At 34.4% G+C, this 26449-nt stretch overlaps 1 protein-coding gene and 1 long non-coding RNA gene across 12 annotated transcripts in view; one reads left to right on the top strand and one right to left on the bottom strand.

Moving 5' to 3' along the window:
- Nucleotides 1–26449, bottom strand: part of RhoGAP19D (Rho GTPase activating protein at 19D) — a 74571-nt gene that overhangs the window by 13170 nt on the left and 34952 nt on the right. For 9 of the 11 annotated variants that reach the window (XM_065318220.1, XM_065318209.1, XM_065318212.1 and 6 more), the window contains exon 3: nt 2459–2506. In XM_065318220.1, coding sequence (XP_065174292.1) covers nt 2459–2506 — 48 coding nt within the window. Of the gene's footprint in view, nt 1–2458; nt 2507–21263; nt 21552–23556; nt 23576–26449 lie in introns of those variants that run through there. The other 2 variants (XM_065318211.1, XM_065318215.1) reach the window with 2 other exon arrangements.
- Nucleotides 16977–19357, top strand: LOC135804093 (uncharacterized). Its single transcript, XR_010550974.1, has 3 exons — nt 16977–17632; nt 18821–19039; nt 19138–19357. It is a non-coding gene; the product is annotated as an uncharacterized lncRNA (long non-coding RNA).

The raw sequence follows: 26449 nt of genomic DNA, 5'->3' as shown, positions 1-26449 counted from the left end.
TCTCCGTGTTGAGCTGTGGTGGATTTACAATTATTCCGGATTCGTTTTGTGCGCGCAACAACAAGTCGAACGAATGCAGGCGAAATCAATGCGCAACGCGTAGGTACTGCGACTTTGCCAGACTCGAAATAGATTTCCATCTTGTTTTGTGCACATTTTCGCTTCATTTTGCTAAATTTAACAGCCGCGTTAATGTTAATTGTGTGTTGCGTGTGTTGCGCTCGCCGCTAGGCGTAAACAATAATTGTTTGTGAGAAGATCGAAGCGATTATAGTTATCGCGTTTATCGCGCTAGTTATTTTGTGCTCGAGTGGCGCTCGCAACCTGAATAATTCGAGATTCAATGTCGCATAAAGCACGCTGCTCTAAATATTCCCATGATTTATTTCGATGTTGCGATCTTGCGCCGCACCGACAATGGCATTGTTGTGGCGGTTGCACGCATCGTGCGCTCGCAGAATTACAACTGCAACGGCTAGAAACGATTGCTGTCTGGCGTGACATAACTTAACAAGTATTTCAGCGTTATTATGTTATCTCTGCTAAATATGATCTATATTTATGGCATCATGGCGCAAGAATTAAACGTTTAAGCTTTTATGTTAATTTTATGAAAACGTATCTCATTACTTATAAAGATATAATTAAATTTTAATAATAAATCTTAATATTTTATTACTGAATCACCCAAAAAATAAGAAAATCCTAATTAGTTACACGAGATATCAATCCATACTTGATTTGTTTGATGATTTTATTTTTCTAATAAAATTTTCAATGAAAAATTGATTTTTTTGATTTGAAACATTATTTTTTCAAATTATTGTACCCACAGAGCCACCAATTAATATTTCAAATCAATTATATTTATTTCCTCCACTATTATTTATCTAAATGCGTAGTATACATGTAATAAAAACCTGTGAGACAATTTTTTGCCCTCAATAAGTATTTTATTCCTTTTATATACGTAAAATAAAACATTTTATGATTTCATATCTGAAAGATAAAACATTTCGCTGTGTGTTTGTTATTACATGTCATGAAAGATTTTCGCTCCGCATCGGTTACATCGATTGTAAATCGATATATCACTCGCGGTGCGACGTCTCGAATCTCTCGCGCAGTGCATAATGCACCAAAGCGTCCAGGCATCGGACAAGCTGATAGCTGATATAAAATACTACGATATTAAATGCATGTGCGCCGAAGAGATAATTCTAAAACTCAAGGAAGGCGAAAAACTCACCGAGATTTATTTCGCAACGCATCGCGCGGGACGACAAACAAACGCGGTGTGCGCTTGCTGCATGCGAGAGAAATACGAGCTACCGGCGAGATTTATTTACTGCGCGCAGCGATCGCGAGTGTGTTTTTCAATTGGAATATCATGAATGTTATTAAATATGTTTTACGATCCGATCGCATGCAGGCGGCTGCGTTCGAATCGGTAAGACAACCGCGAAATTATTGCATAATTACTAGATTTATTATATTACCCACTGCAACTCCGGCAGCGCACTAGAAAAGTGAGCAGCAAATAAAAAAAAATTATTAACGTTTGACATGTTTTCGAATTGGTTTCTTTTACATTGAAATTATTCTGATGTTAGCAACATAAACTTGATATTGGTATAATTGGTGTATTTAATGACATGTAATTATTTAAAATAAATAATAATTATATTAAACTTTGGTAGGTCAAAAAAGTTGTGGCAATGTTTTGATTATTTTGGCCTTCGCATAGTGTATTTCTATAAAATACAATTGTTTGTACATTTGGTTGCCTATATTTACACAACCAAAAAGTGTAAAACGGCACATTTACGCACTTAACCGTAAATTGCCAATTTCAAAGTTCACAAAAGTCACTTCAATGATTTCATAGCGCACAGAAAAGTCAAAAAATACAAAGTAATCAATCATCGTGCGCCCAAAATGCTGGAGCGACACAAAGAGTGACATAATGTAATCTTTGTGACGAATTACAAAGATTTCATTCAAAGATATGTCAAAATAAAAATATCTCGTTATATAAACAACACAAAAATGTTTCCTTGAAAATTATTTTTTAACCTCTTTCTAAACATGCGTGTTATTTATTGTACACTTATTTTAATTTTATTTTCATTAACAAAGTAATAAAATTAATAACTTAATTTTTAATCTCTACTATAACTAAGCTCTCCAGCCGACCAATTAATAAAATTTTGTTTATTTCTTTGATCTTTTCATGTTTAATTGCTCGACACAAGGTCATGTAGCTATTTTGTTGTCTAGTTAAACATTTAATATCGATGTAAAATTAATTTCATCCGGTTTTGATGCCAGGGATCCGCGTGGAATCTTTAATGTGTCGCTTGTGCTGTGTTGGTTTATTGCACAATACCATGTAAACGTAATTGGACATGAAAATTAAACAAAAAAAGAAGCAACGAATTGCTAGTCGTACACTTACCGGAAATCTTTGCTCGTTCTGCGTTTCCTGTGTTCTCTTGTATGTTTCCTGCAACAACAACAAGAAAAAACGTTAATAAAAGAACAGATAATAAAAACTTTAATTTCGAAACAACGTACAAGTGAATTAGCAAATTATAAACGTTTTCTAAAACGAATGTTTGTTTTCATTCGCGTGAATAAAACGCAAAAAACTCGATTTTCTAGTAAAGTAATCAGAAAGTAAACAAATCTAAATCGACATAATTTATGATCTAGGAGCCTAATTATTTCTGCGAAGTTTCCTTTCGAAAAAAACCCAAATGACATTCATTTGCAATTTTACTAATAGAAATGAACTCGCATTAAGCGTGGAATTAAAATTAACCGAAAAAGTAGTAACTTTCCACTTAGTGAACGCGTGTCTTACTTTATAGCCGGCCGCGCGTATTGCACGCCTAGAATTAAGTACATGCAACAAATTTAAGAAAACATAAACAATGCCACAATGCGGACTTGTCGACATTTGCATACCAATCGCACTTGTCCTACTGTTTGAACTCGGCGTTTTCGTAAGCGGCAAGGCAGTTAACTTAAAAGCGTAACGTAGAGTTTCAAATGTTTGTTAAATGTTCCATTCATGTGTTGATAAGTTTTATATTGTTTTAAATGCGTGTAGTCGAGTCAAGTGAGTGAAATAAACAACGCGCACTTTCAATTTTCATAAATGTCACAAAATAAAATATTGGTTGGCATTATTTATGGTTTTTAATTAATAACGACGTGACTAATCTAGTTATATTAATAATTTTTCTGAAATATATTCAGAATTAGATTCCTTATCTATTTATGAAAAGATTTTATTGATAACAGCTTCTGATCATGAGTTATAACCAAATAAAAGTCAGCTTTATAACATTTTTCAAATTATTACTTTAAATATTAATAACTTTTTATTGAAAAATCAGATCAATAAAATCTTTTCACAATTAGACGTCGAATTTATTCCTGAATCCAATTTTAAAACAATCATTACTCTAGCATAAGTACTTTACGAGTAATTAATTAAAAACTAAAATGAATGTATAATAACTCTGTCCGTTGGTAATACCAACAGGGAAGTCTTTTAAAATTGAAAATCCGTCTGACAGACGCCGGAATAATCGGATAATCGCATAAAAAAGACGCAACAGCCAACTTTCGTTACATGTAACATGTACGGCTGTACTTCCCAGCGTTGTTTCAACTGTCCCTGTCCCTTCGACGCAAGCGACCGCGACACAATGCAAAGCTAGAAATTTCTAGGCTTTCTATTTCGAAACGATCCAAACGATCGTCCGCACTATCTGCGCATAATCATCCGCGGGCAGACAGTTGCGAACGGAAGCGATAGGACTTCACAGCCACATCAATCCGTTGAGCCACCAGCGCCAGCCAATACTGCACTAAGTACCCACTAAGCACACACGTTTACTAAAAAGACCCAGCCACGAATTGTGCTGAAACATGCACACACAACACAACACAGCGAAAAAGATTCAATTAGATACGAGACTCGCGGACATGTTTCCTGCGAGCGCAGCGCGAGAAAGTCGGAAAAATCCTTAATGCTTCGCTTAAATCCCAAATGCCTAATGCCGAATGTATAAATTCTTCGTGCTTAATGCCTAATGCACTCTTCGCACTAATCGCAGAAAAGTTTTATTACGTGCCACCATGCTTAACGATTCCCTTCTTACTGCTGCTGGCGCGTTCTCTTTCGTAAAACAATAAACTCGGTTTCGAGCGCTCGGACGCTAATTAATGGAAAGGTGCGAACATTATGCATTGCTGTTCCGCTTCGTATATCGCCGCCGCTAATCGAAAGGTGAAACGCGCGCGCGCGCCACGACCCATTCACGATCGCATCGATTTCCGCTAACTTACAGCCTTAAAACAATCCGCGATTAATTAATTGACCATAAGAGATGCATCCGCACGCAAAATCATGCAAAAAATTGAAAGCGATTATTTTGTTTTATACCTTTCAATTAAAGCCAACAGTCAGTCATTAACGCACCATTAATCATAATCGTGAGCTAGGAATAAATGACAGTAGAAAAAAACTGGAAATAAATAAAGAAACAATTTCACTTTTCCGTAAATGGTCGTGTTGGGTTTTCTTGCCGCATGATTTGATTCGGCCAAAAGAATGAATCGAATGAAAAATTTTAATTGAATACGCTTCGTGCGGTTAGAAATGCGAAACAAAAAAAACTTTCACTCTCTTTTCTACGAGCAGATATCAAGATTTCAACATTTATCCATCGATTATTTCGAGTTATCCCGCGTCGATAACAAATAATTAAATTATTTATTCTTCACTTTCGTTGCATTTAAAAAAATGTAAATTTTTTCGAAATGTTCTAAATTTCGACACACAGCATCTCTCCCGGCGGGTTGTTGATGTTGCTGTGTGTGGATGTTTACGACGTGTTTTATGAACTTTCTCTTGTCGCGGCGTTAAATCGACATCCGAGATAAATCCACACGTTCACAGCAGACATAAGTTACTAAAAACACCCAGCAGTTAACCGTTTAAAACAGTTCAGAGCCGAATGTGTAACTTGTGCCTGTGGAGAAGTGCGTATGTACTCACATACACATAAATATATTATATGATTATTGTAATTATAATCTCGACGGCGAGGTAGGTTTATTGTCCGTCATATTTGGTAAATCCGTCGACGAGTGAAACTCGTGCCAAAGCAGTAGTTAACAGACTTGAAACAGTATCGGTGTGCTTGTCTTATAATTGAGTAATAAAGTGATTAGTTTATTACTAGATGTGATCTTTGGAACGCAGCTGGATGAAAGCCGGAGGAAATGGCGCACGATGTTAAAATTGGTGACATTTTAAAAATTGGCTTTAAATGATATTAAAGTATCAGATGGCGATGAGAGGAAAGTTTAGAATGGTGTGATAAAAGTTGGCAGCGCTTTGCGGCATCATAACTCAGGGAATTAAAATCGCAGAAAGTAAATTAATATGTCATTTAGAAGGAAATTTAAAGGGGATTTAAAGTGATTAAGTGAAAATTTAGTGGAAAAAGTGTCCTGCCAGTAGTTGGCATAAGTTTGAACTAAAAAATAATTCAATCACGTTAAAAATTACAAAAAATAGAAAAAAAGTGTCGAAAATGAGATTAAAATTAAAATATTTCCTAAAATATTAGAAAAATAAGAAATAACTGCGTTTCTACTTGTGGATATCATTGGAAACTCTAATTACAAAAAAAGTTTAGTTCTTTTTTTCATTTTAGCGTTTTTACAAGTCCAATTTGCATCATTTGACCATAGTGGACTACGCCAATAGAGTGCATAAACAACATTGGGAGCCGCATAAGTGCCGGCTTGATATTTATTGCGCCAATTAACGATCGAACGAATATGCTCGTATATTTGTTTGTCTTCTTCGGCGTCGCGCGTCTTTCGCATCCAGTCGGTCGTTAGTTCGGCCAGCTCTCAATTACGATCGGCGCGCATATTTAACTCCTAACTCATTCACACACACACACACGCATGCACACATGCACGCAAATAACACATAAGAAAACTACAAGTCTGTATAATAGTACATAGATATAAATACAGACACATAAACCGCGACATGTTTGTGGAAGCAATGTTTAGACTTACGGGCGGTCTGTCTCGTTCCAGACTTTTCTATTTTCAACTATTTCACATTCAACTACCGAGTGTTGTGTGCAAAACGGAAAATTATTAATTTCTAATTAATAGTATGTGTATATAATATAATAAAAACACTCTGTATAAGCTTTGTTTTGTACTTATTGTGTGCATGCCTTCAGTTTTATAATAATCATTAATTTATTGTTTGTTTCAAGACTCAACCATCATGAAAAATTCAAATTTAAATTGACTAGACATGAGTTTTATTTGCGTTTAATTTAGCTATGCAGGTAGATACCTACATGCTTTATGTAGGTATTTGTTAAGTCAAGTTGGCTTAGCTGAAACTTCAATTTCAAATATTCCGCGCAGCGGTACTAAGGTTATTACGTAAACAGTTATACAATGCGCGCATTTTTTGCCCGCACGCAAATTTAAATGGAAACACTCGCTACGCTAAGGTGTGCAAATGTAGGGTTACCAGAAGTAAAAAAATAAAGATTTAAAAATATAAAATTAAATATCATAAATTGCATAACTGACAAAATTCTAATTAAAAAAGCGGATAAGAGTTTGTGTGTTTGTGGCGTATTCACGCAAAAACTACTAAATTAATTTGGATAAATTTTGATATCGAAGTAATATTGACCAAGGAATAGCATTTAGGCAACTTTTTATCTTAAAAATAGTGCTATAAAGGTGTCAAATACAATATTAAAGTTAATATCGGGACTTAATTATAATTATAGTACTAAAATTCAAACCTAGATGGCGCTAAAGTTTAATTATAGGCATTTTTATGTCTTTTAAACTAAAATGAAAAGTTTTAAAAGCTAGACAACCAAAATTATTGTTAGTAAAACTTAGAAATAAACATTTTCTTCAAAAATTTACAAATATCTGGCAACCCTATATGTTCACCATGTACTCATCGACTATACACTGGTCGCGCTTTTTGCCACTAGACACAAGATTAAGACTACTTGCGTTCAAGCACACTTGGAACGAGATCAAAGAAAGTACGTAAGTACTTACCACCTAGCGCAGGTGAATAGTATGCCGCACATTGCTTTTCATCTTCGTTTCTACGGTAAACCTAACGTTTTTCATCTTCTGTTCTCAAAGAGATCTTTGCAACATTTTCTCACTAGAATTCCGACACGACACTAGGAAGCTCATCACCGGCCACCATCAACAACATCAAAAACGGAAGAAAAACCATTAAAACTACATTGCTCTCCATCACACGTTGCCATTTCACAATAGTGTTGACGACCCAGATTACGACAATTTAAGAAAAGTGCTTCAATGAAATCATAATATAAGTAATACCAACACGCAGTGTCTCAAGAGATATTCTCATTCTGCAAATACGTCTTACTTATTTTACTCATATTGTGATGGTTGAAGACATCTACCTGTAATCGTGCAGCTAGTTCTTATCGTTCGCGTCGATCGCGTCAGAATCTCAGAACACGCCATAATCGCAATTTCTAACGAGCGCACCAACACGTCGCGCGCCGCATTGCAATGTTTTGTTTATCCATCATTACTATTCCACATAGCAATCAGCACGAATTACAAATGTCACGAGAGAATTGCGCATTTCTTATAAAACATACAATTTTACAAGATTCAACAACTACTACAACTATAAATGCATATTTTACTATGTTCGCCTCATATACCGCAACTCAAAACATTATGCTCTGCGTGTTTGAACATTTTTCACTCAAAAAATTACTAAAAAAATTGTATTCTACAAATACATAATTTATCATGTTCGGCATATATACCTCAACTCAAATCATTATCCTCTGGAATTTAAACATTTTTTTCTTACAAAAAAACTATAATTAGCTGTAACTAGTAGCTATTTATTCACTTTAATTTCTTGAACAAATCTCAAAACACTTCATCATTACCCATGCAGTCTAAACATTACATCAGCACATCACAAAACAATCGAATTCAATTTGCATACCCATCAAGTCACGACCTCAACTTAACTTAACTTAAATAGAAAAAAAAACTAGTTTAGTTTAAAGTTTATGTTTTCCAACCCGCCGAGAATAAACGCCCGAGACGCTAATCCAGCAAATGTACCGTTTCACAAAAAGATAAAACCACTGTCAAATACCAACTTAGCTCGGCGCGCACGCGTACGTGCGATCGTAAACCAAACATTCACGATTTAATTCGATATTCCAGCCAGCCATATTCATTTATCATCTTTACCTATATTCTCCGCGCACATGGGGCCATCCTTGGCATCAGTTACAATGAGTATTATACGTATTATACGTGGAAGTAGGTTCGAAATCGTTGCATCTCGAATGTGCATTATATCGGGACATTAGGAGCAAAGAATAAAAAATAACTAAGTATAGAATAAGCTTCGAGATGAGATATATCACACAGGGGACACACCTATCGAGGAAACTGCATCATGGCCAACGAGTACAATAGATAAACCTATTTTATCGGACATAAATATATATGCAACTGTATATTAACAACATACAGTACGTTTTTTTTAAATATTGATTTAAAACTAGCTTTTGCCCGCGACTTCGTTCCTCTTGTTCTAGATATAGTATGTGTCAATTCAATCAATAAGATTCGTAATTTTATTTTAAAGAAATTAATTATATAAAGAATTGTTAATCATTCACTTCAGCGCGCCAGCTAGGATTCAACTATTTAACTATAACTATGATTGAATCTCAATGCCAACTTTTATCCTATAGAAAAGGGCTGTCTTTAGGGTTTTCCCAGCAATTATTCGAATTTTTCTCGCCGTAAAAACTATCCTTGGACTTTAACAAACATTTTAAAAAAATAATTGGCCCAATTGGTCTAGGCGTTTTTAAGTTATGCGCTTACCAACAGATTTTGCGATACATTTTTATATTTTAGATTTAGACTATGATGAGTCATGGATTTGTTGAAAATTTTATTTCAAGTTGTTTTCCAGTCATAACTCAATAAAACTGCTTCAAATTCAACTTAATTTGTTGATGGACATCGAGTAGGCTTTTCTTTCTATATTTACCAGATTGCACTAGACCTCTAGTGGCCCAAGAGGTGTGAGCCGCGACTAAATGCCTATAAATATTGTAATATTAAGGCTACCGCATTTTTGGGCGTGTTAATACCTAATAATTTTCCATCGCGCCGCGCCGAGCGGTGAATGTTGCACCGGCCCCGAATGCCCCCGGTTTATAAATAACCGTGTGGTGTGAAAAAATGGGTGATACATTATCGACTACGGTATGCGCCATAAATTTCAATCGGTGTGTCTGTCCGTCGCGTCTGGACGCGGCCCGGGAGCGCGCAACCGGTTCGCATCGCGTGCCACATTCGAATCCGCGCGAACGTGCGCGAAACGGCGAAAGAAAAGTGTGGAAATGCGGCGACGCATAAATCCTCCGCACACATGCTGAAAATGTGCGTTCGGGCGCAATGTATGAATGAACCAAATGAATGAAACACCTGATATAGAAACGCGGCGCGCAATAATTCGTCGATAAAATTTGATAAAAAGCGCGAAAAGTCGTAAATTCCGTATGCAAATGAGAGCGAGATTAAAATATTAAGAAAACAAGATTTATCGAATATTATATTACATTATACAAAGTAGTAATATTCAACTAAATAAACGCATAAAATTTAATTTTATGACCAAAAACAAAAAATAAAATTCTATTAGTATTTAGCACGTCAGGCAATGAATATTTGTGGAATTTATTTTTTATGTTTTAAGTGTTTAGATGTGTTTTCAAAATTGTTGTATGGGCAAATATTATTGTGCACACCCGGCTTTTGAAACTGGAAACCGTGCGAGAAGTTATAGTCGCATGCAACTATGACAAGGTTATATTTTAATTATTTCTCCGCAGTCGTGGACAGCAAAGTGCAAAATGCATAAACAACGGTAAAATTATTTTATTCAACACCTTATCCATCATAAAACTAATACCTACGGGTTTATTATTATAGCAAAAATTACTTTCATTTAGCAACATACAAAATGTTACATTTAATGTTAATAATAGGTGAAAAATTGTCTGGAATGTGAAACATAATAAAATATCAAATAATTTTCAAAAAATGCAGACGCATTAATATTATAAAAGCAAATTTTAATTTGTATGTTTGTTTGTTACGTTTTATCGCAAAAACCACAAAACCAATTTCCATTAAATATTGTATAGAAATAGTTAATATCATGGAAAAAGAAATGAGTGCCTTTTTTGTCGCACAAATATGCGTTGAAGAGTGTAAAATAAGAGATGAAAATTAAAATAAAAATTTCCTTACAGAATTAATTATACCGCCATATGATTAAAGCAAAATTAATTATATAAAAATTAAACTTGTAAAATACAATTTTACTTGTTTATTTTTCTAATTTAATTAAAATATGACCCCGACACCAAAAAAATTTATTAAATTAATATTGACACACACATATGCCAAGTGCAAACAAAACCAAACGCAATGTGATTTGCGACGACAGGAAAAGAACGGTTAAATTAAACGATCATCTAATTGGCGTTAAACGCGCTTCGATTAAATCGTCGCGTCGACATAAATTACCATCGGCCGGCCAGCGGTAGCGGATGACGCCTTTGAGGAGTGCGCGCGCGCGCTAATCCTTCAATTTTCATTAGTTTTCATTACGCTCCACGCTGCCCGTTTTAATTATAAGCATTTGTTGGAATTACAACGATTTATGCCATGCATTAATCCGCGTATGTTGTCTATCTACCTACAAATACACATAACGCAAAAAATTACGAGTATAATTCTCAAAAGGTCTTTTTGTTTCAATTTTAAACGCGATACATAATTTTAAGGCCACCCAAAATATTCAGTACGCAATTGTAGTGTGTGACATCGTGGACAAAAAGTTTAACACACACATACATTCAGCTGTCAGCTATAAACAAAAGGTAACTGTAACTTTTCGGCGTTTCTCTGCGTTTTTGGTCAACGACTTGCACCGAATTTAGCGCAAATGCGACGACACAGACGCAAAAAATGTGGAACAAATCGACAATTCAATAAGAGTACACATACATACACGTAGAGCGTACCAAAACTCGTCCTCGTTTCGTTTGCAATCACGTTGTTATTTTTATTAGTTGTCATTGAGTTCATTATGATTCGAATTAATAACGGTATGGGTAAACAACCCACGTGCAAAGCATTGATATTAACACTAGACGTTAATTTTGTTTTGTGCGCTACAACGACAGGCATCAATTAAAACTTACGTAAGTCTACCAGCTCGACTCAATAACAATTAGCACGATGCTATGAAAGTCAAACAGATTGATTGTAAGGATTACAACCCACGGAAAACTTTTATTTATTTAGATTCGATACAATTCCATTCGGAATTGAGTTTTTAAAAATTTAGTTTTAATTGAGTATAACTTTATAACTAATAATCTGATTTATATAATTTTGAAACTGCTATGGGTGTAATTTAATTCTTAATCTAGGAGTGAAAAAATAATCAGCTTATCATTAACAGTTCCCGAGTAATTAATTAATGAGTATAATCATACTTTCGTATGTGAAAGTATGAGATTAATTAAATTATTATTTAATAACTCAAAAACAAATTAATTTAAACCAATATTTTTGGTGAAAATCTATTTGATATTAAGGTACAATTATGTAATTCTAAATATTTGCTTGATAACATAATTTTATCAAATATTACATAACATTTTAAGTCAATTTTCACTTTTTTACTAAAAAATCAACTTTAAATGTTTATAACTTTTTGTGCAACAATCTAATAAAAAATATTTTTACAATATTGGATGTCGAATTTAATTGGGAAGCTATATCCGGAAGAATTACAACCCTACTTCAATTAGTTTTCACGTAATAACCAAAAATATATTTTTTCTTCTGAAATTCTCATCTTTAAAGATAAAAATTTTAAGTAAAAAGTAATTTCGCATGAGTAAACTTTATGTAGCCGTAACTTTTTGACACTTATTTATTCATCGCATTGGCAATTCATAAATTAGCCTCGTGTGCACCTGAATATGGTCACCCGAATGCGTCTCAATAAACGCGCTGGACGCGTACGAGCATCGCAAACTGTCGCTCACTCACCGCGCTGCAGAAAAAAAAAAACGCATAGCCACAGCAAACGTGAAATATCGAACCTTAAACGTATTAATTGGTTTAAAAGTACGACGAGTCCAAGTATGCAAATGAGGCGAGCGCGCGGCGTGTAAATGCAAAGTGCGCACGACAGCCGAGACAGCGCAAAGACAACGCGACAACCAGCCACCGACCGACAGACACATCGCGAACACGACTGCAGAGCACAAGCGCAACAAATACGGTTTACCCAATAAATACACCCGATATTGGATAATACTAAAACAACACGAGTAGTTTTATATACGCGCTCAATACGCGCGTATCGATGTGTGTGCGGCGCAGTTTAAAAAATGCATTTTTCGCACCAAATTTGGCAAAGCACGAACCGTTTTTTTGCGTCTTCTGTTTCTTTTTCTGCATCTCTACCTTTTGCTCATGTGTGTGTGTGTGTTTGTGTCGCGAATCGAGCGCATTTATCCACTTACGAAACACACGCGCAATCGTCATTGATTGGACTTCGCGTATTGAATTTCTTTTCGTGCCATATAAAAATATCATCGTCATGCGATAAAGAACATTTCAATTAATGAGCGCGAGTCGTCGTATTTATGGATCAATACTATCATAATTTGCGCGATTGTATGACGGCGGACTTCGTAATGAATTTTAATTTATTGCCTATAAACGCAGAGATTTATGAAAATTGGCAAAAAGTTTCATTTATTAATTATTATTTTCTAAAAACATTATTTTCAGCACAAAATTATTAAGAAATAATTACTTAATTAGTTGGAACTTAATAAATATAGAAATTTAAATTGAAAATCGCCTTTGGGGATACAAAAGTTACAAAACAAAGCAATTTATGACAATTTCCTTTTTCAAAAATTAATAAAAATGTAATTCGTTTTTACTCTCTTGTTCTAGACATAGTATGTGTCAATTCTATTAATAAGATTCGCAATTTTATTTTAAATGAATTAATTATATAAAGAATTGCTAATAATTCACTTCAGCGCGCCATCTCGGATTCAACTATTTGACTATAACTATGATTGAATCTTAATGCCAACTTTTATCCTATAGAAAAGGGCTGTGGTTGAGGTTTCCCCGGCAATTATTCGAATTTTTCTCGCCGTTAAAACCATCCTTGGACTTGGATAAACATTTAAAAAAAATAATTGTCAAAATAGGTCTAGGCGTTGTTGAGTTATCCGCTTACCAACAGATTTTGCAATTCATTTTTATATTATAGATAGATTTCAACTTATTTCAAACTACACAACATAACATATTAAATAATTTAATTCTTAATCATCTAAAACCACATTTATAATAACATCTCTATTATTCCCAAAATAATTAATAAATTCCTAAAAAATTCTGCGCAGTTTAAAATATCGCAGAGCAAATCATAAAATTATATAGTTAATAGAGTGATTTTAAAATGGCACAATATGCGAGCGCGCATGCAAATAAAACAAAAAATCACCGCAACTGGCAGGCTCCGATAACATTGTTTAAAAATATAATCACCGCGATAAACGGCCGCATATAAAGTATCGCTAATAAAATCGCAACTATGATGACACACGATGCTGTTGTAAACTGAAGCCGGCGATGGAAATGCGCAGTTTCCAATCGTCGTAACGATTGCGAGTGTAAATATTATGATGTTGCTTAGATTCAGCACGAGTTGACAAGCAATCAAATACAGTTTAAACTTCTTTTTTCAATGTCACGCAATGCGCGTATCTAAATTGCATAAACAAATCACTCGGAATGCACATAGTTGTAATTGTACACATAGTTAATCATTTTGTTATTCTTTGCAACACTAGGCATAAAGTATAATTAGTGGCGCCATCTATTTATAGTATCGCGAATTAATAACAGTGAATAAAATATTATATTTAAAGGCAATTAATATTCATAGCCTCATTTAGGTATTAGGTGTTCATCAATTAATGTCAAATAAAAAAAAACCGTAAATTAATTGAGTATATTTGTAATTAATTTAATCTATAGTATGGAACATTAACCATTGTAAGACACACTGTCACTGCGAAGCTGATTAGGAACTAATAGCAAAATCACATAATATACGATCACTCGCAGAGTATCTACGACGAACAGGAAAGAAAATGTGTCAACGTAAGTGCACGATGCTCAAGAAGAGATAAAAGCTGAGTTGTGTGTGCCGCAACTGCTATCGGATATCATTAATTAAATATTGCAACATAAACAACATGCACAAATATAGTCTCTGTGAGTTAACTCCTCTAATAATAATAATAATAATAATTCAACCACATGTAACAGAAGATAAATATGTGTATAATAAATATAATATTTTGGTAAGATTTTACTTTGAGTTCTGGTCGCGTGTTTTATTTAATAACGGTACTCGATTAAAATTCATAACAAACAAACAAATCAAATAAACACGGAAACGTATTATTAAATTCAAAGTAGAGAGAAGCAGAGGCTACCTCGTTTTGGTCAGGTGATAAATCCAGACACGAAATTTATGTAAATAAATCAAATTAACCTAGCGATACATATACTAAAATAAATGTGTCAGTATCAGATGAAATTTGAATTTTTAAAAATTTTCATGGAGATGCAGATGAAATGTTTTAGTTTTTAATTAATAACTCGAAAACTATTTGAGGTAGAAATATGATTCTTTTAAAAATTGATTCGGAATTAAATTCTACATCTAAAAGTGGAAAATTGTATTTATCTTATTATTGTAGAAAAAGTTATAAACAATTAAATTTGGACATTAAAAAAATCCAATAAAATGTACACAAATTGTTTTATAACTTTTGATTCATAACTAAAACCAATAAAACTTTTGTGGATGTAGAATCAGAATTTAATACTAATTATAATTCTGCAAAGATTATTATTGTAACTTAATTAGTTTACGAGTAATTAATTAAAAACTATAATTAAAAACCTTTCATACACTCGTCAAATTTAAACACCATGATTATTCATAAAAAAATTCACAATAGTCTTCAAAATAACTTAAACAATAAATTAAATACATTAATGAAAAGTTAATATGTTCACCACGCGCACATCTAAATCCATCCACGTCAGAAAGTTACTGGTTAATGAATGACATGCAATCTGATGATTGAAAAACATTCGAACCTCGAGCGGAATGTCGTCAATAGCGATAAATCAGACGAATGTTGTATGGAGGACGAAATCAACAAACTCAACTCAACATAGCGCGGCGCATCCTCGTCATAATTAAATGCAAATCAATTAAATACCAGAAAACCATTGAAAAAAATCAAATAAATTCCATACGTCAACATTTCTATTTGCATCAACATGAATCTAATACCTTCCGATAATAAATATTTATATTTTTAACATATGCGATACGTAAACAAAAAATGTAGCATATACAAATTGATGTCGTTAAGTCATAGTTAACGAGTCAATTCGTTATCTTTAGTTCCACTCAAATGTGTTCATTTATACACGCTCGACATTCACGATAAGCGTTCGCAAATTCGCTGCTGTTCATATCGCGTTATTTTGGATTTCGGTTGAACCTTGTCGCCCGTTTTCCTCCGATAACACAATTCATACTTGGTATACGAGTATTCCATATAAATTAAAATAAGACCAATAAAAAATTTCTCAATAGTAATAAAAAATTTAATTGACTCCATTAATAAAACCATTGATAACGTCTTCCACCACAAACAAACAAAAATAAAAATCAGTGCACATTATTTATTTGTTAATCAAATAATGCCAAAATAATCTTCTATGAAAGCGTTATAAACAATTACAATATGGTTAATACTCAAACATTGTTTAGACTCCGCGAGTGATAAGAACAATCGCCTTGGAAAAGTTAGCACGCCGCAGAATACAATATCCCCGAGTTCGCGTCACATTACCGCCGCGAAATTTTAATTTATCGCTCCGCAAACTGCCATGTTTGTAATGTGTGTAATGCAAATAATGATGTCACATGTTCGCATGTCGTGCGTAACGCGTTGCTGCCGCTTGGCTTGTCCACTAATACTTGCACTTGCGATTAGATCCGAGCTCCAACATTAACTAATCAAATACCTAAACATTTCTATACATTACAGCAGTCAGCAACACCACTGAAACACGTATCTGCTTGTTGTAACTCAGTAACATATAACACAACTCAACTTCACTCAACTTTTAACTTAAAACAGACTTTAACGTAAACTAAATTCAGATTTAAAGCTTTCCACAAGTTATTAGATTGAATAAAATATAAAAATAGAATAAGTCTTGGTTTACGTGACTTGCAGCAGGTAGAACGCAAAATAAAATCTGATTTATTCGTGATTGAAGTGAAAATCACTATAATTTGCAGCAATTTCGCAAATTATTAAACATCCAATAAATAAAAACTTAATCCTTCACCTTGAGGCGCATTTAATTTTTTGTTATTCCACATTAAAACTAAATATAAACCAGTCGACACATGAATGCAGGTTTTGCATCTATAACTCTCTGTGATATTTCTGTTTTGCGTTTTATTTCTTTTGTTAACGCGTTATTGTTTCAAGCACGGCGCGCAGTGTGTACACGTGTCTGATTTAGCATTAATTTTTATGTAGCATACACGCCCGAAACGCGAGAATGTGAAGTTAATTTTACGCGCCGTACACAAATACAGATTAACTATAATATTTTACGAGATTTCGTTTCACGTCGCGTCGTTAACATGAGCAGAGGAAAGTCCACAAACACTTTTCATTGTGTTTTCGAATGCGACACCGCGTTGAGATGCCCCGGTTTGAAATAGATTTTACTATCTTATTAGAAAATTTCGTTTACGAGTCGAAATTTTTCCGTTCCATTGAAATCGGTATTAAAAAGCCGTAAAAAGTGTAAGAATTCATAAAGATTTCTGAGCGGGATTACGAGAAACGCATAAAAAGTGAAACTTTTCTGGTATTCGCGTCGTAGGGAAGAGCAAAAACGAGTTAAAATGTGTAATAATATCGTGCATTAGCAGCTGTTGAGGCCGGAACATACCGGAAGCACGGTCAGTGCGCGCCAGCGATTCCCCTTCGGAGTGCTTTTTGTGCAGAAACTGGATAAAACGCACAATTACGTACTGTGCACAACACAAAGGAGCAACAAGAGGGAAAAACAGCGCACAATAATACAAATATGCAAATTTATCAGCACAAAAAGTAGAGTATGTGTGTAATTATGCGTGATAGAATACTGTAAAAACGAAAGCAAATAAAAGTCGATATCGTTCATGTTGAAAGTTGAAATATGCGTTGAAAAGTGCAATAATAGAACAGTAGAATAACAGATATGAGGAAATAACAGGAATGGCAAACAGTTACCACAGCATACGGTAATTTTTTAGATTTTAAAAAAATTATTTTGCGCAATTGTAAAATATATAAATCGCTAATGGATTTTAAATTGTCTTACATGCAAAAATTACACGCAGAAGAAGTTTTTTCTCACTCAAATTACATTTTGAAACAAATTTCTTTCAATTTACATCTTCAAAATTAAGAAAAATTACGTCACCTACCATGAATGTATTTTAAATCCTATACATTATCTACTAATACACGTGTATTTTGTTTTGATCGTTTAAATGACTTTTAAATGAAGCTGAAGCAGACGAAAACAAATTGCGAATCAGACAAAAGAAGATTTCCAAACACAAATGTGTCCCATTCGAAAATAATCGCCGCTACACGCTGCTCCCACTCGCAAACATGACGCAATTGTTAAATAATTTATTATTGCCTTGAACTTCACACCACGTTGCGAGCCGCCGATGATGATGATGATGATGATTGTGCTGCTTTTCGCGGGCACCTCACTACGTGCGTTCATCTCCACACACTCGATGACAAAGAAGACTTAAACAACCACAAATTTTCAATTTTTAAATATTGCCTAAGCAATGAATTATGTTTAGTTTCAAACAATCAGGCAATCGTCAACGAGGCAATAAATGTATTTATCAATATAATTTAAATAAGAAATAACAATAATTTAAAATCGTCATTCGTAATCACCGTTGTGTGCAGTTGCGCGCAGGTCTTTGATGCGAGCTGGTTTGCCAACGCTTCAAAGACGAATACTCTCTATATATCTATAGAACGATTGGATGATGGTTTGTGGCTACGTTCGCCAACAAATTGCGATTTATTATGCGCGAGGCGTAAGCGTGGATGTTTAAGGCACGCATCTTGGATCGCGCTGGCCACAACGCAATTGCGATTCAATCGATTGCCAGCAAGGATCATTGCATAAACTCTGCGAGGAGCGTGCGCGAAGAATACACAATCAGGCCGCTGTGGATGAAAACGAAGAAAATGCCTAAACACCTAACACATCATTATCATAAGTTGCGATGATTATCGCGATTGCAATTTGATCCCACCATAAATCAAACCCCAACTGTTTCAATTCTCTTTTTTTGCGTGTTTTTATTTTTGTCTACTTGAAACAAAATGAACACGTAATATCGTAGTTGTGATGGAATCGCGGCGAACATCTTAATAATTACGATTTATTGCAGTGACCCACATCTATTGACAATCACAGTCATAGACTGTGGCCTGCTTGTGTTTCGGTCAGCGAGTGTTATTACATTACACGAGTACGCCGAGATATCTGCAGATGAATCTATTTCATCATCGGGCGAGAGTTGGAAGCAGCGAAAAAAAAATTATGATGAAGAACGGAAATATCATCATCGTGTGGCGGTCGTTAACGTCGAAGAAAAGTACAATGTGAGGTAAAATTTACCAAACAATTTTCTTGCTTAGCGTCTTAACTTAAGCCGGTTAAATTACGTGCGCGGTAAAACTATTAATTCACACTTGACGGTTCTAGGTTGATTCATTTTTGTGATTCGTTTTTATTGTCGGCTTTGTGCTATTGGGAACACCCGGTATCGATAGCATCAAAGAGTACAGAGTAATTAGGGCCATCCGCAAGCAACTACTACTGCTAGAGAAGCGTTGCCGTTGCTTCATCTCGCGCACAAAGTGTGGAGGGAATTCGAGACAAGTTTCATTTCTGCTCAAACAATACACAACTAACATCAAGTCCAACAAGAGTTATATATTATAGTAGTGTATAAGTATACTGTATTATAATTTAGAAAAGACAACCATTCAAAGAATTCTAATAAGTATAATACTTAAAGAATTAAAAAAAAAATTAAATAGAGTTTTGAATGTTCGGTATAAATCCTTAAATAAATGATTAAATAATATTTGCTAACAATATATCAATAAATAAACTAAAATAAATAAAATAAACTATTTTACCTTTAGCTGTAACACATTATCTTATCCTATAATAATTTAAATGTTAATAAGAGTTGGCATGTTTGTTTGCGACGCTTTTATGCTAAAACCACTTAGGCAATTTTGATAAATTTTAGTATGGAGATATTTTTGACTAAGGAAAAGCATGTAGGCTAATTTTTGTTTCAAAAATATAACTAAAAAGGTGTTAAATAAGGGCTGAAAATTGATATGGCAATTAAATCGTAGTAATAGTTATCTAAGTCAAATTGAGATGGCGTTAAAGTGCAATAACAAAAATTTTCATTTCTCTAAATTAAATTAAATTTTTTAACGTATTTCGCACATTAAATGATTATAATTGTTATTTTCTCATTAAATAACAAAAAAGTATACAAAAATAAAAATCATTAACCTTGTTGCTAAATTCACTTAAGTACTTATTCTCTAAGCCACAATTTATGCTCAGCCCATAATGTACAACTTTCTCCGCTACTTAACTGATTTATCTATTCGCGAAATAAAATCCCCTTAAGCAAATTAATTCCCAAAACAAACAAAATTATTCATTGCCCAATAAATAACTCCATCATGATTTATGAATATAGGCACTACTAAATACCTAGTAAATTTGCATTGACTAAATTTATCAATCGTCCCAAAATGTGATTAGCGCGTCCTCCGAAACCAGTGGAAGCGCATAAATATAGCCAGTACGTGGCCAAAAAAAGCCGAGGCGCGACCGAGTCTAAAGGCAAACCAAAGGCAAATATTGCTCGCAGGAGTCACGATTTCGGCGGGACCGTTATTAATAAATTACCTATCTATCTATACCCACAGCGCTACGCAACAGTTCGCTGTTCGCTATTGTTAATTTCGTCGCCGGCGCGGCACAAATAGATTCGTATTCAATTGAGTCCATCAAGTGCGAACTGTGACTAGAATACTCCAACAACACACACATACACACATAACCAACACTATATATGCGTTAATGTTGAATCAACAGGCAGAAAAAGAAAAAAAAACAAGAAAAAACTCATAAATCTCAACGTGGCGTGTAAATATTTGCGAAACGCCCGCACACACATTAAAAATTATATATTATTGGTGTAAGATAAAGTGCCAAAGTGTTGATCAATCAAATCAATAAATACCATTAAAGTATTTTGGCTCGTTAAAAAAGTTTTTATTTTGTTTGAACAACGCTGGTTTTATTGCGTATTTGCTTAACGAGCTAAGTACGAAGAGTTTTAAATTAGTTTGGTGTAGCGGAATCTGTGTCAGATAAAGCTGGACAATATGTGAAATGAAGACTTCTCTGAAAATCTATTTGAGTACTTACACATGTACTTACGTAGGTACGCCCGGCGAGATGGAAGCATATTAGCGATGGAATTTAAAAATTACACTGACGCAAATAGTCAGCAATAAACCGGCACCTACACTACATGTTTCACAAACTACGCAAACATCTTAAACAATTGGAAATATAATTTTTTTGAAGAAAAACATATTAAATGATTGAATATATTTTTATGTTTTTATAAAATATTCTATGATTGTGTAATGGTAATTATTTTTGAATAGACTTAATGCATTTGTAGGTAAGTGCCGGTGGCACGCATGCAACCGCCGGCGCGTTTCTACAATTTCGGCAGGCCGTAATACGAAAATCTAATTATACGCAAACAGCGATAGTGTTACCTTATTTACGCCGGCTTGAATGTTGGCCGTTTCGCCGCTAACGACTGCGAGTGCCTTTTATTCCACTTTTTCGGCACGCACAGAAATAATCCGTTTAAAAATTACAATTTTCACAATACACTTCTAACACTCAATGCACACTGAATAAATCCTTAAATTCACATCTTTCCTTAAATGTTTGGATGATATGAAAATGTAAAATGTTTATTTTTTTGCTTTTGAAAGTTTTGTCTCTCGCGCAATGCAATGACTCGCGTACGACTGGCATAAAGTCGCGGCGCGTACTGACGTTGACTTGATGGCCAACACTCGGCTGGTGCCCCACTCGCGGCCGCGAACACCACACAATAAATGCGCCTTCACAATGGAAATCGACAGTGGGGCGCGAGCGCGCAAATTAGCCGCGGCTACTACACTGCTCATTGTTGGCGGCCGCTAAACAAACATTGTGTGTGCCATATTTTCGAGGGACCATGGGGACCCAACATGCACGCAAAACATGATGTACACAAAAAAATGTACCGTAATGTCTGTATAGTAAATTATTGCGGTAAATTCGCATTATAAACTTGCAACTTTGTAATTGAAATCGGGGCAAATAAAAAATAACTAATTCTTTTTTTATTGAAAATGACAAAAATTTTGGGTTTGTCTATTTGTAGAAGAACCATGAACGAAATTCCGAGCGAATATTTGGCGAAGCGAGTCCTCGACATAGTCAATGTAGACATTGAAGGTTGAAAATAATTTTACTCTCAACAATCATCATTTTTTTTCGCCTACAACTTCGCCAAACAAAAAAAATTAAACAAAACCGCCAAATTAAATAAAAAAATTCCGATTATGCTTTTCCTTCCTGTTAAGTTCTATAGACGGATATAATATTAAATATTTTTGAGAAATATAATTTTTTAACCTATATTTAAACGTTCATTGTGCTATGCTACACAACACGATAGACGTAAATAAAACGTAAACACATCGCATAATAAACGTTGAGGCTTATGACCCAGATATCTGTTGGGCTGAGGTTTTTTGAATATTCTATAATCGAAATTCTAAATATACATACCTACAACTATGGATAGAGTAGGTAAGTACCTCGTACACGCGTATCTTTCATGTTCACCGACGATTGCAATTATTTATGGTTTTACATGCGCCATTACATTATTACATAGGATGTGAGTATCCAAAATGTAATAGATACCAAAATTAAATTTTATTTCTGATTGTATTATGCAATAAACCAAGTTCAAATAGAAATCTGTAACTTAAAAGGTAAAAAATTAGAAAGAAGAAAAACATGATGATGTTTTAATTTAATATCTTTGATCTTCCATTCATTCATATTCTTTAAAGTTGCACATGATTTAATGCATCGCCTGTCACACATGGCAAGTGTCCAATTTAATTAGCAGCTTGTAATTCATTGGAAAATCAACGTTTTCGAAATTAAATTCGCAAATAACTCAAGTTCGTATACTGCGTCAAATTTATTCATATCTACAATATGAAATAATATATAATATACAATATGAAAATACAATAAATAAATTTGTAGTTTCTAAATTGTAAGTTTGGTTGCCTACATCAATTTCTTCAATACTTGTACGAATATTAGTATATATGCTAGTAAAGCACATAACTTCATTACACTTTGTATACTTGTACTTGTCGCATGTTTTGTTGTGTCTAGTAAGACTGTCTACTTCTAGGATGTGCCGCATTTCGCCTTGGAATACAAGCGAGTTTTACAGCGCGGAAAAACCTTAAATTTCACGAACGATCTGCGAAACTTATGAGGCGGTGTGGCGGCGATGAAGTCGAGTGGAAAAGCCGATCGTCCCGAAAGGTTGGCGCGGCATTATTCACCACCGCCGCTCATTGGCCCACAGCCAACATGTCAATTAGCCACGTGCGCAAACAGACCAAACTCATTTTTAAACGATTTTTAAAAATCGGCAGTTAAGTTGGATAAAATCGATATTTAAATAAACAGCTATTCATTTTCTAAGAAACAAAAGTGATTAATTCACCAGGGGGCAAAATGTTAAGTCAGAGCCGTGTTATAGCGCCATCTAGATACGAATTACAGATCTATAATTATAATTGAACTCCCATAACAACTTCAATCGGGTATTTCACACCCTTCGAGTAATATTTTCGGTGTCAAACTTCACAGAATTACCAGCTAGGTTAATCCGAAGATTTTATGCAAATTTCATCAAATTCGGTTGAGTTTTAGACCCCACAAATAGCATACATACATACAATGAATTAATTTCATTACCATGTTGAAATGTTGAAGGGCAAGGATTCAAATCATCGTGTACACACCTGAAACAAACAAAACAAAAACTATGGTACTAATTACTTGCTAGCAGAAATAAATATGTAGGAACAAACATAATTCAATGTGAACTGGAACAATGTCCCCGCTAGACACACACATACACACGTACATCATGTATTCTCAAATAAACAAATTACGTAAGTTTTTTGCGTGTTTCAAGGCTCACAGTTAAAAGACATGTTAGATGTTCAAATAGTTTATTCCATTCGATCTTCCAATCAGGATTTATTTACATTTTGCAAATCCTCTCAAATAGCGTGCTATTAATTGAAATTTCAAGGTATTTACACGCTTAATTGAACAATCGTACATTCAAACAACAATCGTATATATTCAACTAAATATTTCAAATCTAAATTACTCCGTCAATTAATTCAAGCACGATGACATAATCTCGCGCGGCGAATGTACCGCAAAATGAGAAAAACATATGCGCACACAAACGCACCACAAGGTGTGAAAGAATGAGAAACATGCCGAATGAATGCGTAATGATGGAATTGGAATGTAGTCATCGTGTGAGTCGGCGTGTTTGTCACACAATAGAAAAAGCGCTGATCAAAAGAGATGAAAGCGCCCCGCAATTAGGCGAACACCTTGTATGATGGCACACAATGCTCACACATGCACTGCGCACACTCTTCCGCATAGTTTTCTGCGCGCCGACGAGACTTAAATAAAATAATTCTCGCGTGCGGTGCGGATAAAGTGCGCGCGCGTAACGCAACTATTCCGAGCGTTTCCACATTTAATATTTCGGTCAACGCGTCATCATCATTATCATCATCGTGCAATGCAATGCAAGAGTAAAGTATCATCAATATCAACTCTTGCTAACGCTAATTACGAGTTCATGCAAAGACAATAATAATAAAAATTAACCACTCTAGGAAACACATAGGCAAAGTAATTTGTTAAAAAAAAACATAAGTTGCCAGCGCACCGTTTCCACCTCAAGCGTGTAAAATTCATTCGTACGGTTGTTGCCGATGCGGCAATTAGACCCGCAATCACTTTGGATGATGGCTAAACGGTTACCGAATCGAGTGTGCTCGCTCGCGAACAAGAATGAAGCGGTTTGACACGCACGATTTTCTTCCATACAAAGTAATAGCAATAATAATAACAATAAAACACAGAGATGTACTCAAATATCAACCAACTCATAAACTAACATACTACAATCGTTAAATAATAAAATCCGCGTCTGGATCGAAAACTATTTTATCTAAATATGCATCCGGAACAGTGGATTTTCGTAACAATAATGATGCATAATAGTGAAGAATCGTGATGAATCTTAGTGATGCAACCGGCGTTCGAAGCCTTGAAACAATTTACATTACTTTTCTATCTGCCAGGCGGTCCAGCTATCTGGTACACTTTTTTTCGTCAAAGGCAAAAATCGCAGATACAGTTGTGCGCGTGCGTGAGTGGCTTGAGACTAGTTCTGTCCGAATGCACACGCACCAAAGGAAATTGATGGATTAGGTGTTAAGTAATGTAGATATACGAAGGAGATATAAGCTGAGATGAATTGTTGTGCGCCAAGTCGTTCGTAACACCTCGCACCTCGCGAGTGAGTATAAATCATACGATTGATTGCCATTATTGTTCGGTGTGTCAAAATCGAGTATTCTCGCGTTGAATGCGCCATTAACCTTTTTAAATGTGTGCCATTTCAAGAAAACGGGATAATATATATTTACGGTGTAAATATGGTTGCCTATAGTTGGAAAATTTCATTTTATATTGGACACCAGATGGCGTTATTATATAAAAGTAAGGTTATTAAGGACAAACTGCAAACATACTTCTGTCATATTTTCACTGGTGTGTTGGATAGCTGTGCGCGTTTTCTTCACATCAGTTTCGTTGTCAATTTGTCTATTAGAGGCAAGAAATGGCCACCAGAAGAAACTCAAAGAATGTCAGTAATATACAACGAAATGTAAATGTATTAAAATCTCATTGAGGACACGCCGCAAATACTTTGTACAAACATTACAGTTTGATTAGGCCGCATTTCAAATTATAATTTATAAGTAAGTTGCAGAACAACAGATTCTAAGAAGCAGCAGACAATAAAAAATTATTTATTTTATAAAGAATTGATATTGTGACAAATAAAAGAAGATGAGTGATGATGCAAACAGACAAAAAGCAATCAACGGTACAATTGCTGGTAAAAGAGAAATTATTCGGTAAATCCGCCAACAGATTCGCAGATATAAATTTGTTAACACAAATGATTGCGAATGACTTCATCGCCTCTCACCTGACAGATGATGTAGGACAAGATAAAAAACATTTAAACAAAAAAAACAATTCTAAGAATATTTCTCCCTGATTTATATTAATTTTAATTTTGCATGTAATTTTCTTGTTTATTTGAAGAGTTATGAGCTAAATTTGTTATTCATTTTATGTTAAAATAATGAGAAATGCTAAAAATTCACTTTAGCGCCCTCTTGTGTTGAATTGTATAACTATAACTATGATTATATCTCCATAACAACTTTCATCCCTTATTTAACACCCTTACGGTAATATTTTTGCAACAAAAACATATCTATTTTATTTTCCTATGTTTAAAATATCTCCACACCAAAATTAATCAAAATTGTTTAAGAAGTTTTCGCGTGAAAGCATAACAAACATATAAAAATACAAAAAACACAAAAATTGGCATAAATAAAATTAGTTAGGATTAAAATATGGTAAACATAGCAATGAATTACGTTTGATGTATAGAGAATATAAAGATTTCAATCCGTAATAAAGCCGCAGCGTGCGTATTTGCATCGACCTTATTCGAGCAGGAAACCCA

Source organism: Atheta coriaria, unplaced genomic scaffold, assembly GCF_025399875.1.
Source record: "Atheta coriaria isolate IRGN ID8LTWV9N9 unplaced genomic scaffold, Caltech_Dcor_3.1 hic_scaffold_3_pilon, whole genome shotgun sequence".
Lineage (NCBI taxonomy): Eukaryota > Metazoa > Arthropoda > Insecta > Coleoptera > Staphylinidae > Dalotia > Dalotia coriaria.
This window is presented reverse-complemented; position numbering and strand designations above follow the sequence as displayed.